Below are 19990 nucleotides of genomic sequence, written 5' to 3'. Positions count from 1 at the left end.
ACTTAGGTTAAAGTTACACTACATCTAAGATGTATGTTCTGTAGATACATATGGACAAACACACGTATAGCCACACAACGACACGCATGTGTACGAATATACAGGCATCTTTCTGACAAAAACCTTTTCCAGTTCTCCTAAATCTTAGCGCCTTCCAAAAGGGCTCCCAATTGATCCCACCGATCTTGTTTTGTTAATCCGTTTTCTCTGTCTCCCGCGGTAATAAGGGATCCGGAGAGCTGGCACCTCCTTTCCCTTATTTTGTATTCCCAAGGACTTAGCACAGTAGCTGGCTCAGAGAAGGTACTAAACAAACGTGGGCAGAATGGGTGCTGCACAAACGCGCATCTATAAGCCCCAGGAGGACCTGGAGTTGGAACTCTGCCCGCCAATCAGAGGCGCTGCATAACTGACGCATGCGCAATCTTCGCACCCAGCCCCGTACTACACTACCTACGTCGCTCGGTTATCACTGAACGAACCCGGTCCAGAAATTTGTCAGACAGGAGGGAGGCGTTCCCTAATCTCCCCGTTTAGACGCCAGGTGGCGCCATGCTCTCTATCCATTATACCCGAAGGCTAGATCTAAAAGGGCAACCATTCCTTGTCCCCGCCCCGTGGAGCACGCAGTGCGTACGTCTCGCATCGCCGACGTATTCTGTAAATAGGTGCGGTCCGACCCTCCACAAACCACTGCCACCAAAGCGGACGCAAACGCTCATGCGCGTGCGCGTACACGTACACCACGCCGACGCCGCCATGACCCATGCGCAGTTACAGTCAGGTCGACGGGCCACCGACTGTGTGCACGTTCTAGTTCCTGGCGCAGTTCCTGTTCCGGGTGGCGAAGGGGTGGCTGGCTACCATGCGGCTCTCTGTTGTTGCTGCCATTTCGCACGGGCGGATGTATCGCCGCCTGGGCCTGGGCCCTGAATCCCGTATCCACCTGCTGCGCAACCTGCTGACGGGACTTGTGCGCCATGAGCGTATCGAGGCGCCCTGGGCGCGCGTTGACGAGATGCGCGGCTACGCTGAGCGGGTGAGGGCAAAGGACTGACTGGACTAAGGGGAGGGGGTGGAACTTCCGGGAGAGGATGGACCGAGTCCTGGGGGTGGAGCCGGGGGCAAGAGGGTACACGTGGCGGGAGGAGGAACCTGGAAGCCGGGGAGGTGCTTTCTGCCTCCCTGCCGCTGACTCCGCCCCTTTCCTCCAGCTCATTGACTATGGGAAGCTGGGAGACACCAACGAGAAGGCGATGCGGATGGCGGACTTCTGGCTTACGGTGAGTGCCCATGTACGCATGCGCGCGCGCGACGCCAAGGATGTTTACTTTCTTTGGCTTAACTTACTGTCACCCAAAATCTCTTTAGTCTTTTCCCATGTGCTGCTAAGCCGGGTCTCACCACACTCTACTTATAGTTAGTGATAGTTTAATCGTGAGTGAAAATTTTCTGCCCATCTATATTTGATTTTATTTTTAGATTTTTTTTTTAGGTTATCCACATAGCATCTTTTGGAAACTTTTTTGGATTCCCATTTCTTCTCCCTGCACGTTATCTGTTTTTCCCATCTTTGTTTCCACAAATTTTCAAACATGCTTTTTGTTTCCCTTATTCAAGGTTATTAAAATATTGAACAAGAAAGACAGATGACAAAACTTGTCAGCATTTTACTGTAAGCTCTTATCTCACTTGTGTGACATGAAATCCGTTAATCAATTTTTTTTTTTATTTATACTGTACAGTCACGAAGACCCTACCTGAATGTTATTTTATATTCTTTGGAGAACGACCATAAGGACATCAAGATTGACTGTCAGTAAACTGGATCAATCAGAATTTAGAAACATCATCTATTAGAAACTGTCAGTTGTATTGAGCAACTGCTTAGAATATATTTGCTTAGATGATTTCTATCAATCAACTGTCCTAATTTGACCCATAGATTCTGGGTTTTAAATAAACTCTTAAGTTTCTGTAGACTTCTAAGCAATTCATTCAGAGTACAAAACTTGCATTAAGGTTGCAGATCAACAGATGTTCTCAGACAACAGGGAAATAAGTGAAAGATACATTTTGTGATATAAGTGCATGAGTGTCCACAACATACCGTTTCAAGAATTCCAGGATGAGTTAAGTATACTTAACAAAGAGTTTTGAGTATTAAAATGTTTTAAGTATATTTAAGATTTTTACACGTCATTACAAAGATTCAAATAATAGTAAAATATGAAGATAAGTTAAATTATGTATCATCCTATAACAAAAATTGTTAGTGTCTTTTGATACTACCCATCTGGTCATGTTGATCAATAACCAGTAACTAAAACCAGAGAACTAATCAATTCAACTACTAAGTCTTTCTTAAATTTTAATTTGCCCTAAGTTTGAGATAATAAAATTTTGCTCCTGTGCTCTGCAGTTTTGTGCCTGTAGCACAGGCCATAGAAGACTTCTAAAATCATTTGTTAATGCAACCTCAGATGGTGATCATCTGAAAGCTAGGTACAGTAACCTCCTCTGATAGAGTTCTTTAAGTTGATAATTTTACGTGACCCATGAATGTTATACATATCCAAATGGCCCATGGTAGAATTTAACAGCAATAAAAGTAAAATCTTTTCAGTTTAAAAGAATCATCTTCACAACTATACAATAGCATGGCTAGATTAACATTTTGTGTGAAAAAATAGGAGTTTTAGTGGACTGAAAGATCAGTAAGAGTTAAATGTGCCATCAAAAATCTTCTCTACTCAATAAATCTTTATTATCTCTGGAATGAAATGCAAACTCCCTGTTTTCGGTTACCTTCTAACTTTATTAACCACATGACATTGTATATAGCTCAGCTAAATGGGTTTTCTTACACAAAGAGTGCTGTATTTCACACTTCAGTATCTTTAGAGTACCTTACACAAAGTCTTCTCATATTTCCAGATATTCATGCCTTCCTCTTCAGTGATCTTGTGTTTATTTTGTGTGAGAGTGTATGTGTGTACACACGCAGACACACATATACACACACTTCCTTGATACTTGAAGGCAAGGACAATCTAATTTTTATCTCTTTATCCTCAGTACCTAGCATAGTACTGGAAAATACTTAATACTTGTTGACTGATTGATTGCACATTTCAAATTTTGTTTTTTCTCTCATACTGTCCCTCTTCATCCTGGATACAGAAGATGGAATTGTTTTCTCCCTTGACAAAACAAGCAACCATGCCCTAGTTTCCTTACTTTACTCTTCCCTAGAGAAGAAACACATTCATACCCTTTGGGAAGACTACTTTCACCATAAGACTTGAGGTAAGGTGACCAGTTAGAAGGTTATTAAAGTAGTCCAAGTAGATAGGATTATGACCATGTGAGTAAAAAGACTTATGTGAGAACTTGGCACACTGATTGGATTCATAATATAAGAGAAAGTGAGGAATTAAGATGACTCGGGCTTGCTGGCTGAGGTAACTAATAGATACCTGTCACAGAAATAAAGGAGTGTATTTAGGAGAGGAAGGATGAGTTATGTTTTAAACATGTTGAGTTTAAGGTGCCTTCAGCACATGCATTTCAAAATGATGAATAGGCAGTTAATACTGTGATACTGATAGAGCTGAGAGGGACTTTAGAGACTTTATAGACACTTTTATTTAGTACAACTTCCTTTTACAAGTGAGGAAACTGAGATTCTGAGAGATTTTTTTTCTCCATGGTCATATAAACAGGAGATTGTAAAAACAAAGAACAATTATCTAAAGATGGTTAAAAATGCAAAATTGGTAGCTTAAGCAAAGAATAGAGGGGGGGAGGGTGGTACTATCTAACCTCTATCTGAATAAAAATCCTTTCTGACATCTAGGAAAAGTTACAAAGCTTGCATTTGATTTTCAGGAAGTCTGAAGTTGTTTCTCTGCAACTTTCTGCTGTTACTCCTTACTCTTCTCTTTGGGACCAACTAGAACAAGTTTAATGGCACTCCCATATGACAGACTTAAAGAGCATTATCATGTGCCTTCTGAGATTTTTCTAGAATCTAAACGTTCAGTGGATACATATTTTGATCTAGCTGTCTGAGTTTGGGAGTTTCTTATACATCCTTCATCAGTTCCCTTCTTCATCTTCAGAATATGTTCTAGAATCCTTTCATCCTTGTTGCTTTCCTCTGTATGGATTTAAGCATCTCAGTGTTCTATGATGAAGCACCTAGAACTATGCATAACAAAAGCAGTTTGACTCTGGGCAGGATCCAGCAGTACTTCATTTAGAATACTTTGCCTCTTATAATGTAACATATAATAACATCATTTTTTTTTAACTTTTGATGGCACATTTAACTCTTATTGATCTCTCAGTCCATTCTATTCTATTGTATAGTTGTGAAGACGGTTTTTTTTAAACTAAAAAGATTTTACTTTTATTGGTGTTAAGTTTTTAAATAAATTTGACCCATAATTGTAGTCCGATGAGATGTTTTTATACCCTTACTCTATTTACCAGCATTTTTAACTATTCTAGCCTTGGGTCATCTGCAGATTTAACAGACATAGATCTGACACTGTTTAAAATGTTAAAAGCAAAAGTCATAAATCCCTAGGACATTCTAGTAGACTTTCCTCCAGATTTATAGCCAATAATTAGTGACTACTCCTAGTTTACAATAAGAAATTGTCGAATGTTTGCTGAGTTATAGATATATTGTGTTTAAAAGGTTCCCCTCATCTATTAATTAACTTTGCCACCACCACTCCCAAAAAAGGTAGTCAGCCAAGCTCTCTTAAAGAAGTCTTTCGGAAATCATCATTTTACTTTACAAATCATCCATTTAATATGTCCTTTAATTTTGCCAAAAATTAAAGCTTGGTTCACTATAGTTTTTAGAAAACCTTTCTCTCTATTGAAAATCTAATCCTATGATATATCTCCCATTCATTTTTTGCAAAGATCACTAAATATTTTGGAAATTATAGTTGCCAGTTCTTTCATTACTCTGGGATATAGTTTATCCCAACCTAATTGCTTGAATTCATTGAGTACAGATATCATATACTCTTTATAATCTCTACTTATTTTGGGTTTTAATTGGCTCTTAACTATTTTTGTTTTTCTTAAAACGAAAGCTCATTTTCTCTGAAAAAAATAAAAGGAGTTTAATATTTCTGCATTCTCTTTGTTTTCTAGTATCATTAACCTATTTACCGAAAGAAGTGGTTCTGAACCTTCTGGAATTTTACTCTTTCTCCCATGTTACTAAAAAAAAGCTCTTTTAATTTATTGTTGATACTCATTCCAAGCTTTTGCTCTTTCCCAGTTTTGTGGTACTGATCCTATTCTTTGCCATTGTCATTCTTTTTTTATTTATCCTCTGATTTGCCCTAATTTCTAGTTTCTGATTATGTCTTTTAAATGTATATTGGTTGCAGAATTTCTTGTGCATCCATATCAGTGTCTTTAGATACTTTCCTTTTTTTTCTCTTCATTGGAATAAATGTTGTTTACCTCCTTAGAACTTTCATTCTTTGTCCTTTCCCTACCTTCTTGAGTAGACTTATCCCTGTAAAAATATTAGACCATGAAATCTTACCATTTCTTTCCTTGAACCCTTTGAAATTAGACCTTACCTGATTTTCCTTTCCTTCCTATATCATTAATTCTATGTCTGAGTGATCACTTCTCTATCCCTTCCCCATTGCATCATTTCTGCATCAGTAGCTTACTCCTTTTTGATCAGAATCTAGTCATGAATAATCAATTTCCCTTATTCCTCAGCCTTTTAAAGAATGAAATTATTATTAATATAACTCAAGAATTTATTAGATGATTTGCTTTTGATAGAGAAAGCTATAGCAAAATTGTAGATAATCGAAATGCTGCATTATCATTATAGCATATATCATTATATAATATTGTTATCTTTTTTCCCAGATTCCATCTATTTCCACTAATTGTTCAGGTAACCTGTAATCTATTCCTTTGACAGTATCACCTTTGTTTCTTCCTCCATTGATTCTCACCTAAAACAATCCATCTTATTCTTTCCCATTCTGATTCTTGAATTCCTTCGTGTTCTTTATTGCTCCATTGTCCTTTTTTTCCTCTCTTTCCTTTTGACTTAGTAAAATATAACTGTTCCAGTCACAAGCCCTATCCTAATCCAATGTCGATGATACTTAAGAGGTAAAAATATTCCTCTTAGGAACTCTAGTTTACCTTCTTTATTACACATACTTTGTGCATTTGTATATAGACATATGAAGACGTGATTTTTTTTTTCCTTTTAGATCTCTTAGATATTTTTCTTATGAATTACTAGTCGTCTACATTTATAGCCTTTGCTGCATCTGCTTCTCTATTGTCCAAGAGGTTATTTTCTCCCTCCCTTTCCTTCTCCACTTGAAAGCCCTTTTAATCAGTTTTGCAAACCCCTGCCACAAATATTTTTTACAAGCTTTTGGCATGTACATTCCATCCTTGACCACCATTCCTTCCTTCAAACTATGGTCTAAAAAATGTCAAATCCATTCTCAAACACCATCTATTTAATCAGCTGATCATGTCCCATAACTACCTTTCTTTTCTGTAGTCCCTGCCTTCAATCAGCAATAGTGATTAGAAGGAAAAAAAAAAACATCATCCATACTTCCTACAATTTTCAGATTTTTCCCCACAACTTCATAATCCCTACCAATGATTTATCAGTACTTTCTAGTAGAATCATTTGTCCCTACATGAATTACCCAGATAGGGGTATTGGTTATCAGTCTTGACAATTCTCAAGAGGGAGAATCACATGACTTATACAATCATGAATTAATTACTTTATCCAAACCACTTCCAAAAAAAAAAATGTAAATTAAATATAGCTAAATCCACTGAAGAAAGACAAAACATTGATAATATGATTAACATCAGAGAACTCTAGACCTTACATTGTTTACTTTGCACCCCTCTCACAAGCCTCTACAAACCAGAGGCAAGGCTAGAAGTTTACATGCAAATTTCTGCAAGATCCCATCTAGGGATTCCTCCTAATATAGGATCCTGCTGTAACATCACCCTTTGGCATCTTGCAGACATTGATTTTGCCCAGTGCCAGATACTAGTTTAGCCCACTCAAGAGAAAAGAATTAGAGCAGATAACAACATGAGCAGCAACTCTGGACCTGAAGAATAGTGAATTGGAATTCATCTGAGGCCAGTTCTGTTCCCCCAAGATGATGTACTCTGGTTAGGGTATGCCTATTGCTTTTCTCTCTTCCTCCAACCCCCATGTAAGGAAACAAAGGAGAAGTCTCCAAAAAGTAAATGATGAATTTTTTTAAAAGTTTGACCCCAAACTTTTTTTTTTCATTTGTTAGTATTTGATTTATTCCAATTACATGCAAAGATAGTTTTTAACACTTCATTTATTCATTTATTTGTTTTGGCAGGGCAGTTAGGGTTAAATGACTTGCCTGGAGTCATACAACTACTAAATGTAAAATGTCTGAGATGAATGTGAACTCAAGTCCTCATGACTCCAGGACTAGTGCTCTATCCACTGTGCCATCTAGCTACCCCACTATTCCCTTCTGGCATTTTCCTTCTCAAGTCTATCGGAATTGTCACCAAAGATTTAAAGAGAAAAATCCTTAATAAAATCCCAGAACACAAACAAATAAGTCAGCCAGAAGAAAGGAGGAAGAGGTAGTGAATTCTCTGTGAGAATACAAAACCCTCAACAAATATCATAGGACAATGGAAAATGAATAATGCCTGATGAAATATAGAAACCTATGGACTTTCTCAAGAGACCATGGAACAATAAGAAACTCCAGAGTGGTTCAGAAAGGAAGATTAATGTCATAAAAGAACAAATAGGGAATGAACATGGGTTCCCTTAATTTTCACTATATTCCCTCAGTTTAGAATTTAAAACAAATAAGTTAGAAAAAGTTGAATCCACAGAGGAGAATCTTTAAAGAAATGAAAAACTAACAAGTTTATAGTGTAAGAGTTACTGAAGTAGAGGAAAATATGGTAGAAGAGAAGTAAGAAGTTAAAGGAACACATGAACTGTTTGTAAGCCAAAGCCACTGACCTTGAAGAAGGGGTGTGCAGACAGCTTAAAAACCACAGGTCTCCACGTCAAAATCAAAATCTGAAAATCTGAATACTATAATACAGAAAATAAGATACACTCCAAAACAAGTTTCTCCATGATTTACATTGGATTACTAGATCATCAGCAAGGAATCATCCCTATCATTCTGACCTTATTTCTCTGACAATTATTGGTGGGTTGGTACCCATGGATCTACATCATTCCTTGAAACTCAAAAACCTGAACTACCCTTAGAAAAGCTAGTTACCTCATACACAGGCATTAGGCTTATATCTTTTACTTAATTCCAAATGTTTGGTAGGTTTTCTTTTCTATGTCATGTTATTCTGCCATTCAGATGAGTAATCGGGTTCTCCTTTGACTATTTTTTGTTTCTGCCACTTATTCCAAGAACATGATCTTCTGTCTCATAGCCTGAAGAGTATAAAGACCTATCTCCAGTTTTTTTATCACTTCTAAGGGGAATTTAACCTGCAGTTTGTTCATGCATATCATTCTTAGATGTGTCAGAAACACAAACATAGCTGCTCCTACAATCTAAGCAAACTATCCTGATATTCTTTATTTGCTAGAAGCATAATTCTCAATCCACTGCTCTTCTTGCTCATCTTTTTTGGCTAAGTCTTGTTGTTTTGCTATGGAAAACTGTTCCTGTTTTTGTTTGATTTACTAGTGATTCCATATTGAGTCTTTTTCATGGCTTCACACAATTTCTCAAGATATGATGCATGTGAAGTCCTGATGTGATAATCATCTTCAGCTGCCTTTGTATAAGGCTCTCCAGCAGAAATTAAATTGTCAGGAAGTCTTTACTTAAATCTAATTATCTACCTCTAGAGAGGCAGAATAATGTTTAGTGATGAGCTTAGAAACCTAGTTCAAATCACACTTCTGACACTGAACATAGGCTAGTCATTTAACACTACTTGAGCTTCAGTTCTAAAATAGAGATAATAATATATATGATTCCTACCTCTTTTGAGTTGTTGGGCCATTCAGTGTAAGAGAACTTCGCAAACCTTGAAACCCAAAATGTCATCATCTCCTTTTTAGTAAACATGATATTTCTCCTTGTGTTCCCTGGGCTATCTGAAAGTGATGACTAAAATCACTGAGAAGGACTGTGATATAGTGGAAAATGGATCTTAGAATGACAAGTCAGATTGAAAACCTAGTCACTGTGTGACTCAGTTTCTCTGAGCTCAATTTCCTAGTCCATAGTGTAAGATAAGTAAAACATGCTACATACTGCACATTATTAATGTGAAGCAAGCAGTTTAGAACCCTATTACATTAAATTCAGCAAATATTCAGTTCCCAGTCAAACATACAGGAGACTAGGCTCTAGAAACATAACTCTTCTGCTTAGCTTTGTGGATGTGGACAAGTTACTTTGCCTCTGGGTCCGTTTCCTTATCTGTAAAAAAAAAAAAAAAAAACCTTTTAAGTTGATGTCTACTGTTCCCTCTAAATTGTCCAGTATTATTCCTCTGTGTGGGTATGTGTATGTGAGAGAAAGAAAAAAAGATGGACACTGAGAGTTAATCTGTACCCTTTACTGGATGAAGAGGCTCTCGTCACTCAGGCATAGGGACTCATGATTTATTCTTGTGACTCAAACTATTTTCTGCCTCTCCTTCCCTTACTGCCATCCCACAGGAAAAGGACCTGATTCCAAAGCTGTTCCAGACACTGGCCCCTCGCTTCAGCAACCAAACTGGGAACTATACAAGGATGTTTCAGATTCCAAACCGTGAAAAGATGGACCGGGCCAAGATGGCAGTTATTGAATTCAAAGGGAACCCCCTCCCTCCACTAATGCTGCCACGTCGGGACAACAATCGCACACTCCTCAATCAGTTACTTTTGGGCCTTCGCCAAGACCAGGAACAGAGTCCTCCCAGATCTACTGCATAAAGGCTCCAAGGGTTCAGTTCGGAACAACATAACCCATTCTTGTTGGAGTATTCCAGCCCCGTAGTATGGGAGGGCAAACAACCTGTATCTCCTTCCTTTCTCTAGCTTCCCTGGAACTTCAGAGTTCCTGTCTTCTCTTGTTATGAGAGAACCTCAGACTAAAACGCACTTTGGATATAGGAACAGAGCAAAAGATGAATGTATATGAGGCGGGCAGGCCATTGTCCCTACACTCTTTCTGTTCTGTCCTGAGCAAGAAGGGAGAAAAACACAAGACTAATAGGCTTCCCTTTGTACAATAGATGATTCTTACACAGTTGTATGTAGTGTAAGTGCTGTTTTTGTCCATTTCTAGTTTCTCTGGAAGGCCTTACTCTAGACAGGACTCCCTTTGGCTTCCCATCTAAGCCAAAAGCTTCAGAGGACATTACAATTACCCTGTATCCAAGCAGGGACACAGAACTGCCACCCCAACTGTATATAGTATCAAGTAGGCTAAGCTTATTCTTTGTACTCATTGTATACTTTGTACTCCCCTCTTCTCCCTGCACTTAAAACACTTCAGCTGTGAGGAATATTGTTAGACCCCAAGACATTAAAAACTTTGCAGGATTGGGATGAAGAAAATGCATACAAAGCTGGAGAGAATTATTCCACTGCTCCCCAGTACACATGTGGGTTAACCCATATGAATGGGTGTGTTAATGGGGAATCCCAAAGGCAGCTTCAGTAAGGTCAGCCCCTGGTGGGAAGCAGGATATAGACCTTGCTGGGAATTTCCTGGAAATATTTCCCATGTACTTACTTTCAGTCTACTTTCTGGGGAGGGAGGAAATCCGGCTCTGCAAAGTAATGAGATGCATTCATATTGGGAGTCTTAGAGCTTTAGGTGCCACAGAACTAAAGGAAATCCGAAGTCAACACCCTTTTCTCCACCTCTAAATACACATCCACAAAGCAAGACTACCACACATAGAAGAGTTAAATATAGATAAGGAATTGCCTTTGGGAAACTTAAGTGGGAATCATTAGGTTTAGAATCCTCAGACTGTGGTTATTCCCTCTACAGATAGGAAGAAGAGTGAAAAACATAACTAAAACAAGATTCTCAATCTTGGTCACATTGTAATAATGTGAAATGCTAGTCTTAGATACTTCCAAGAATAACAAGAGTATCTTGACCTTGCTCATTCTGTAGTAAAATGATGAGGGAATACTGGCCCTTGGCTGTTTTAGAGAGAGAAATCTGGATATATGAGGCCTTGGTTATTCTGGGAAGGTTAAAAATCCTCATCCTTAATGCTGATTTATTGATAAATCTTGTTCACTACAATTCCATGATAGAAAATTCAGATCATGATTACTCAGGAATAATGGGAGAAAAATTTATCTTTAGTCACCCAGTAGGACAGTGATGAGAAAATCTGGCCTTAGCTGCTCCTTAAAACAGTGAAAGGAAATTCTGACTAGAGTAATCCTGTGGCTCTACAAGAGGGAATTCCAGCTCTACTCAGCTCTGTGGTAGCACTCTTCACTCCATGGGCAGTGATGGGAGAAGTCTACCCGGGTCACTAATTTAATAGTGGGAGAACCCTGCACTTATTCCTTCTGAGTAATGGGGAAGTCTCGATTTAGGACATTGTGGAGTTTCAATTCAATAAACATTTAATGTCTTCTCTTTGCTGGACACTATTGATAAGCACTAAAGATAAGAGGAAATGCAAAAAGAGGTCCCTAATCTCAAGGAGCTCAGTCTAATGAAAACAACTGTATAAACAAATATGAGGAAGATAAATTGGACATTATTGCCAGTAGGAAGGCACTTAAAGAGAATTTGGAAAAATCTCTTAGAAGTTGGGATTTTTACCTGGGATTTAAAAGGCAGTGATGGGCATTCTAGGTATATGAGAGAGCCAGTGAAAATCTCAGAGTTGGGAGATGGGGTGTCTTATTTGAGTAACAGTCCAATGTCACTAAGTCATAGAATGAGTGAAAGTTATTTATGTAGGAAAACTGGAAGGGGGAAAGGAGGTTATATTTTTCCTGGAAAACCGCTGAAATTTATTGAATGGAATATTGATGTGGTCAAATTTGTGCCTGGGACCAATTTGACCCCAAATGGAGGATGGATGAAAGAGAAACGGGCAGGGAGACTAACCAGAAGGCTTTTAATAGTAGACCAGGTATGAGATGACCTGCATTTGGGTCATAACAATGTAAGAGGGAGAGTTGGGGATGTATGAAGAATGTTGCAAATGTAGTTAGCCAGACCTGATAACATTAAATGGGGAGAGAGGGATGGCCAGATTTTGAATTTGGGGAATCGGAAGGATCTGCCCTGAAAAACAACAGTTAAAAGACTTAAGAGGTAAAGGTAATAAAATTAAGTTCTAGACATGAGTTTAAAATAATGGGGCATCCAATTTGAAATGTCCCAGAAGGCAGTTGGAGGTTTGAGTGTAGAGATTACGTAGATCAGATTGATCAGCATAGAGATGATACTAAGATTCATGAAAATCACCAAATAAAACATTAAACTGGGGAAAGAAAAGAGGGCCCAGGACAAATCCTTTGGGGACATCTATATTAGTGGGCATTATCTGAACAAAAGTTTGGCAAAGGACTGAGGACCATGTAGACAAGTAGGTGGAGAACCAGGTGAGAGCACTATCACAAAACTCTAGAAAGAGAAACAGGGAGAAAAAGGTTTTAGGTAAGGGTAAAGGCTGAAGAGATCAAGAATAATGAGGATTTTTTTTTTTTTAAAGCCATGAAATTTGTTGATAAATCGTTGATAACTTTGGAAAGGATAGCTTCAGTTGAATGATGATTTTGGAAGCCAGACAGCAGAGTTGAGAGGAAATGGAAGTACTTTTAAGTTACTCTCAAGGAGACTGTCCATCAAAAAAGAGAGAGAGGGGATAATGGAACTAGACATATCAACTGAGAATATTAAGTACAAGATATATTTATCACCTTCATTGTGAAATAAAGACCAGTGATTGGCAGATCAAATTGTTCAGTATCCTTTTTTTAAATCGCCAATTGGGAGACATTTTTTCAGTATTCTGAATATTTTCTATTAAGCCACATAATATGTGGCAAAGGGAAAAATGGTCTATTGAGGTTAAGGCAGGCACTTAAGATGGGTTAACTGTACTAGGAACTGAATACAAAGAAAATAATGAAAAAATATTGATCCTAGTTATTTTCAGGAATGAGGATGGTGGGGCAGGAGAGGAATCTTGGCTCTGATGTATGATGGGACTTCACTGGATAATTCTATACCCTAGTTGCTCTTTGAAACAGTGATGGAAAACATTTTTCAGAGAAGAAATAGGAAATCTCAGCCTAGGCTACTGAGATTCAAAGATGGAAAATACTGGCTCTGATCAATCTCTGCGACACATGTGCAAATGTCGACTGGGGTCACTACAAATAGCAATAATGAGGAAATTCTAGTTATGGTCCAACATGCATCTAATAAGTACTTAAGGTATGATACCAGATTCCTGGGGATGCCAATGAATCTCTGTCTTTAAGTAGCTCATATTCTATAGATCATTCCCTGGGAAAAGAAAATTTAGACATTAGTTACTTCCTAAGATGAGAGAATCCAGGCCCTGGTCATTCTTTTGATAATAATGGTAGACTCCTAGCATCATCAATAGGTGAAAAAAAAATCTTCATACAGTGTAAGAAATTGGTTTCTTTGTCTTTTGTGTCAAACTATTGGCTTATTCTAAACTTTTAAAGACCCAGTTTCCCCCCCATACAGTTTTTTAGCAACACACCCCACTTTTCTGTATATGTGTAGGTGATTTTTAAAACCCAAGCTTACATTGATCCCTATTAACTTTAATCTTAATGGATACAATCCTTTGTTTTAACCACTTGTTATCTTTTTGGATTGACTGTCACTAATTGTGTTAACTCTCCCATGACATCTGCAAACTTGAGTATATATGTATAGATGTTAAAATAATCTTTCAGTTCAGTGAATATTAAGCATCTACCATCTAGGCACTATCCATATCTTTGAGCAAAATGTTAAGGAAGCAAATCCTTGAGACATTGCCCTATACAAGTTGCCAACAAACTATTAATGACTACTGTTTATATTCAGTCATTCAACTAGATCCCAACACACTTCACTGTACCATCATGCAGGATTTATTTTCCCATCTTGTTCAGGAAGATAGTATTAGAGATTTTAAGTTGCTGAATTATGAATTTACTCTGTAGTAGGAGCAATACTTAATACAATCCCTGCCATGTAGTCTGGGCTAGCTTTTCCCAAGACCCTAACCCAATGCAGACCAGGATAAGTTGAATTTTCCTTAAGAGGGATTGAAAGTTATCCAGGAAAGTTGTCCCAGGGATCCTAAGTTCCCTGAACCATTGATGTAAGCTTCCTGGGGCCTAATTTCAAAAAATTATAGGAGGGGAAAAAAAGGGCTCTTCCCTCAACTGGAAGGTACCACAGACAAAATAGAGGAGGAAGAAAAGGAAACAAGTATTAATTGCCTGCAAATGTCAGGCACTATGCTAAGCACTTTTTCTTATTTGATCTTCACAACAACCCTGGGAAGGGCTATTATTAACCCCATTTTACAGATGAGGAAACTGAGGCAGGCAGAGGTTAAGTGACTTGCCCAAGGTCATATAGCTAAGGAGTGTTGGGCTGGATTGGAATTCGGGTCTTATCATAACTCCAGTTTAGCGCTCTACCCACACCTGTACCATTTAGTGGCTTCATGCAGAATCGGGGAAATTGCACCCAGCTGAATCAATGCTGGATCCTTACTGAACATCCTGTCTAAGCTGTGGCTTCCTTTTTTTAACCATTTGATGATTCTGTCTGATTATGTTCCATTTCCAAGCCTGAGGCATCCCAGCTGCCCTGGGTCAGGCGTGGCCTACAATACTCTCCATGTTTGTGGAACCCATCTAGTAACTGTCAAGGAGATGAGAGTAGTTTGGCATGACCTGTACTTGATAAAACCATGGATATATAAGTATATTATAATGTGAAATGTTACTCCACAGCCCATTTCATCCATTCTGTTTATTTAGAATGAAGATTATCCTTCCATGAGAAATAGTATAACGTGGAGAAAGGACAGACTTGGGAGTAAAAAAGCCCTGAGTTTAAGATCTGCCCTTAACATATAATAATATGCTAAAAGCTCTGAACTTCTCAGTATCCCTGAGAAATTCCTTAGGACTACAAATGATCAGATGTCTAATGAAAATACAATTCTGAATTTTAAAAAAAAAAGTCATCTTCCATGACCAAATCCTAGTTGTGAAGTTATCTTAAAGTGCTAGTGATCCTAGTTCAATAGAATTTGCCGTTCCCTCTCCCAACCACATGGCTCTGAATCACAAGTGAATGCTTCATGCTGGAGGTGAATCAAAATAATTTGGGGTAAATCAGTAAAATGATTTTTACAAGTAAAAATCTACTCTCTTCGGGATCTCAGAAAGCTGAAGGGTTTTGCCATCTGCTCTTTGCAACAGAGTGATAGTGTGTACAAAGTATAATGATAATCTTTTGATGCTATTTTCCGTACATATATATTCATACTCCACGTTGCACATACAACCTTTCTATTCCATAAGGAATTTATACTTGAGAGGACCTTTTTAAAAAAATTTTGTATGTAAAATTGAAGTTATTGATGATTTAATCTACCAGACATCATAAGACCCAAATAAATGAATAAAGCTGTACTCCCCATTTTATGAATGTGAAGTCTGAAGAAATCAATAATGTATGTTCTAGTTCACCTTTTTATTATCCATACCTAGTGCATTTATGCATATAGTTATCTACTGTGGCCATTGACATTTTTGCTCTCTCTTCTGTGAATATTTCTTGTGAATCTCAACAGAAATGGATAATGATAATCATGTTTCACAAGCTAGGGAAGTTCTCCAGTACATCCTGGATTGATGCCCCTCCAAAATGGCAGATCTATTATTGATGTCAAATCAACAAAACTCTCTAACTCTCTCTCTCTCTCTCTCTCTCTCTCTCTCTCTCTCTCTCTCTCTCTCTCTCTCTCTCTCTCTCTCTCTCTCTCTCTCTCTCTCTCTCTCTCTCTCTCTCTGTCACTCTCTCTCTGTCCCTCGCTCTCTCTCTGTCGCTCTCGCTCTCTCTCTCTCTGTCACTCTCTCTCGCACCCTCTTTCTCTCTGTGTCTCTGTCTCTGTCTGTCTGTCTGTCTCTCTCTCTCTCTCTCTCTTTCTCTCTCTCTCTCTCTGCCCCCCCCTCCCTTTTGCAAAATAACTATTATCTTCCTCCCTCTTCGCCCCTCCACAAGAAACTGCAGGCAAACAGTATAATTCCTTGAACTAAAGCCACCTTTGCCGTTTACTCCTTCCACAGAAAGGGGCTTATCCAAAACATTTTCTGTGAGCCTTCTTCCTTTCTTCTGACACAGGTTACATTTTTCTGCAACTTTCAATCCTTCTTCCTGTCTTCTCTTTAAAGATTTTATCCATTTTTTTCAAGAAATAATACATTTTCCTAATAACCTAGAGAATTATTTCACTTTTTTCTGGGAGGAAAATCAACCTGCTCTTTGTACACATAGTTGTCATTAGCAGACAAAATGTTGGGGGAATCCTAGTGATAATGAAGTTGTTCCCTGCCTTATTTACTCATAGATTTAACACAAATCCAGGCCATGTTCTCCAACCTGCACTTCTGATTACATGATTAAGAAACTATTCCCAGCAACATGGGATAATGGGTTGGGGGGAGAGGGGAAGGTGTAGAATAAAGACATTGAATTTATAATTTAGATTACATCTTTGATGAACTTAATTTAGATTAGACAGGTTAAAAAATCCCAGTTCTGCAATATACCTTCTGTGTGACTTCTGGCAAATCAATTTTCTTGTGTAGCTTAGGTTTCCTCATTTCTTATTCCAGATTAGAAAATTTTGAAATTCCCTTCCATCTCTACTTTCAGTCTTACTATGTTGCAACCAACATGACTGCAATGGTCCATCATTGTGACTATTCTTTCACCTGATCCAAATTGTAATTTCTTCATGCCTTAATCTACCACTTCATCTGTGACTGGCTACTATTTCTCATGAGATTTCCCTCATGAGAAAATAATTGTTTGAATACCCTCTGACCAATGATGTAGCATGCTACTCACCTCTTGACTGACAGGTGATAGCCTCAGAATGCAGATTGAGACATAAATAACATGGTCAATGCAGAGATTGTTTTGCTTAACTATACATATTTGTTACAAAGGTCTTGTTTTTCTTCCTCAATTGGGAAAGAGGGGAGTGAGAGGAGAGAAGACCAAATTTAGTTAATTGGAAAAAAAAATTGTTTTTAAAACAGCTATTTATTTCATGCATCTTCCTCATTGATCATTGGTCACTCATTGGTGGCCATTATTTGTGATTTTAGCTTCTTGACATATAATTAGTCTGCCCCTTGAATGACTCAATATGAGTCTGTTATCAAAGCATTTCCAGTGTGATAGAATTTGCTTAAGCATATGTTGCATTGACTTTGCCTTTTAGGATCCATGGCAAGGTATCAGAGGAGATCTTTAATGGTAAAATGTGGCATTAACTATATTAATAGAAATATGGCATAGCAATAGTTCTGTTCTTTTCCCCACTCAAACCACAAGTTTTTTAGTTATTTTTTTTAATTAACAAAAATCTGTTTTCTGTCCCCAGTATCTCTCTCACTCCACTGAAAATAAAACTATCAAAGAAATAGATGTAATCCATCAAAAAAAATTCCCATATTGTCCATGTTCAAAAAATATATCTAATATATAAGTCCATCACCTCTCTGTCAAAAGGTGGGTAGCATGCTACATATTGGGTAAGACCATTTTTAATCTATTGTTTCCTGTTTTTAAAAACTAAAGATTTGGAAGAGAACTCAAAGATCATACAACTACAACTAAACAGGAATTCCTCCTATTACATTCTAAAAATTTACATTAGAAAATCTCCATCTAAACAACCATCTCCTGAGCAAGTTTATTTCACTTGTAGATAGTTCTAATTATTAAGTACACACACACACACACATCTTAAGTCTAAGTCTACTTTTCTGTATCATCTACCAATTACTTCTAGTTCTCCTCTCTAGGATCAAGCAATACAAATCTAATATCTCTTCCATACAACCTTTTAAAGACTTAAGACAGAAATTCCTCCCTTTCCCCCAACTCTTCTCCAGTTTCTTTAACTAATCCAGCAAGATATCTGATCCCTTCAATATCCTAGCCCTCCTCTGAACAAATTTCAACTTGCTAATGCTCTTTCTAATACCATATTCCAATTGAATATACATTTATTAAGTGACTACTGCATGTAGGCTTAAGGTGAGATACAAAGTTTAGATAAGACATAGACTTTGTCCTATCCATGTCTTTGTCCTCATGAAAGTGGTGATTAAGGTTTGGTATATACAAAAATAATTAGAATGCAAATATGAATGAAGTTTTATATGAGGTCCAAGGTGAGGAGTCATAAGCAATTAAGGGCAATCAGGAAAGATTTCTTGCAGGAGCTGGTCCCTGAGTTGGCTTTCAAAGCATGAGTAGTAATGTAAGCAGTCTGACAAAAGTAATCCTCAGCATAGAGAGCGCAAATGTGTGTAAAGATACCAAAGTAGAAAAACAGCGTGTCTGGGGAATGGAAAATAGTCCAGTTGTGCTAGAATATAAGACTATGTAAAGGGAGTTATGAGATAAGGGTGAAGCAGTAGGGTGATACCATATGGTAAAGAGTCTTGGATGACAGAGGAATTTAAACTTTTTTTTAATTCCTATAAGACAATAAGGAATCATTGAAAGGCTTTAAGATTAGAGTACTATAGTCAGATATATTATCATATTGCTCCATCAGTAGCATTCAGGGTAGAAGGAGGTAGGAAGTCTCTAGAAAGACTGGGTACAAACCTATTTCAGTAATCCAAGGGGCTGGTGAGAGTCTGTGCTCCAGTGACAGTAGTAGAAGTAGAGTAGAATGGATGAATGAGATGAGAGAGCCAGAGGATTTGGTAAGTGAGAATTGAGGAAAAGGAAAGAATCAAATATAACATCTAATCTCAGAACATAGACTGGGTGAATGATGGTGTTGTAAAATAGTGAAATCAAGAGGGGGAACAGATTTGTTGAGACTGAATTTGTCGTAGTACACACTGGTGGGGACACGGTTTCAGAAGCTTAAAATATCCATCTGGAACACAAATGAAAAGTCACTTGTAAGTATATATTTAGGAATCTTTGGTTATCTTACATTTCCCCCCAGTTTGTTTTCCCTTAAGCTCACAGAGCACAGAAACTACTTCATTTTTGTCTTTTTATTTCTATCATCTAGCATAATACATGAACATATTCAAATGGATGTGTGTAGATGGATCACAACCCAGTCATACCTGCATATCCTTTGGAACCTTATCTCTCCTCTGTCTCCCACTGGAGATCCACTTAACATGCAAGGATCTGTCTTCACTTTCTCTTGACATCAATATGATACTAGAGCTCTAGATTCATAGGACCTGGGTTCATACCCTATACTTGTCATTTGCTACTTGTATGACTTTGGGCAAGTCACTTAATCTCCTTGGGTCTATAATCGGGGGAACTGTACTGGTAATCCTATGCTATGTGACCAGACTATTTTTTTCAATCATACATTTTCATAGTTCATACATTATATATTCCATGCTGCAAACTATTCACACTCACCATCCTCTTTCTTTAAGTGATACTTATTTTTATTTTTTCAAAAACTATATTATTCCACTGCTGACCACCACTGCCACATACCTAGATAGTATGCTTCTTGAGAGCAAGGACTGTCTTGCTTTTGTGTTGGATCCCTAGAGATTAGCACATAGTAACCCTTAATAAATATCTTTTTCATTCATTCAATCAATCAACATACAACAATGCCTGGGAAACCAATGTCA

General features: G+C 37.8%; 1 protein-coding gene across 1 annotated transcript; it reads left to right on the top strand.

Moving 5' to 3' along the window:
* The first annotated feature begins 738 nt into the window (after positions 1-738).
* MRPL17 (mitochondrial ribosomal protein L17) lies at positions 739-13026 on the top strand. The gene is made up of 3 exons (XM_003765320.4): positions 739-1039; positions 1215-1283; positions 9761-13026. The coding sequence occupies exons 1-3, from the start codon at positions 866-868 to the stop codon at positions 10016-10018; spliced, it is 501 nt and encodes a 166-aa protein (XP_003765368.1). The 5' UTR covers positions 739-865; the 3' UTR covers positions 10019-13026.
* Positions 13027-19990: the final 6964 nt, after the last annotated feature.

The sequence above is a fragment of the Sarcophilus harrisii genome, chromosome 3, assembly GCF_902635505.1.
Source record: "Sarcophilus harrisii chromosome 3, mSarHar1.11, whole genome shotgun sequence".
In the NCBI taxonomy this organism is placed as follows: Eukaryota; Metazoa; Chordata; class Mammalia; order Dasyuromorphia; family Dasyuridae; genus Sarcophilus; species Sarcophilus harrisii.
This window is presented reverse-complemented; position numbering and strand designations above follow the sequence as displayed.

Excerpts from the sequence above, each read along its gene's own strand:
- MRPL17 (XM_003765320.4), top strand. The coding sequence starts at position 866 with ATGCGGCTCTCTGTTGTTGCTGCCATTTCGCACGGGCGGATGTATCGC. Across the intron at positions 1,040-1,214 it reads TGCGCGGCTACGCTGAGCGG|CTCATTGACTATGGGAAGCT; the intron begins GTGAGGGCAAAG and ends CCTTTCCTCCAG. Across the intron at positions 1,284-9,760 it reads TGGCGGACTTCTGGCTTACG|GAAAAGGACCTGATTCCAAA; the intron begins GTGAGTGCCCAT and ends GCCATCCCACAG.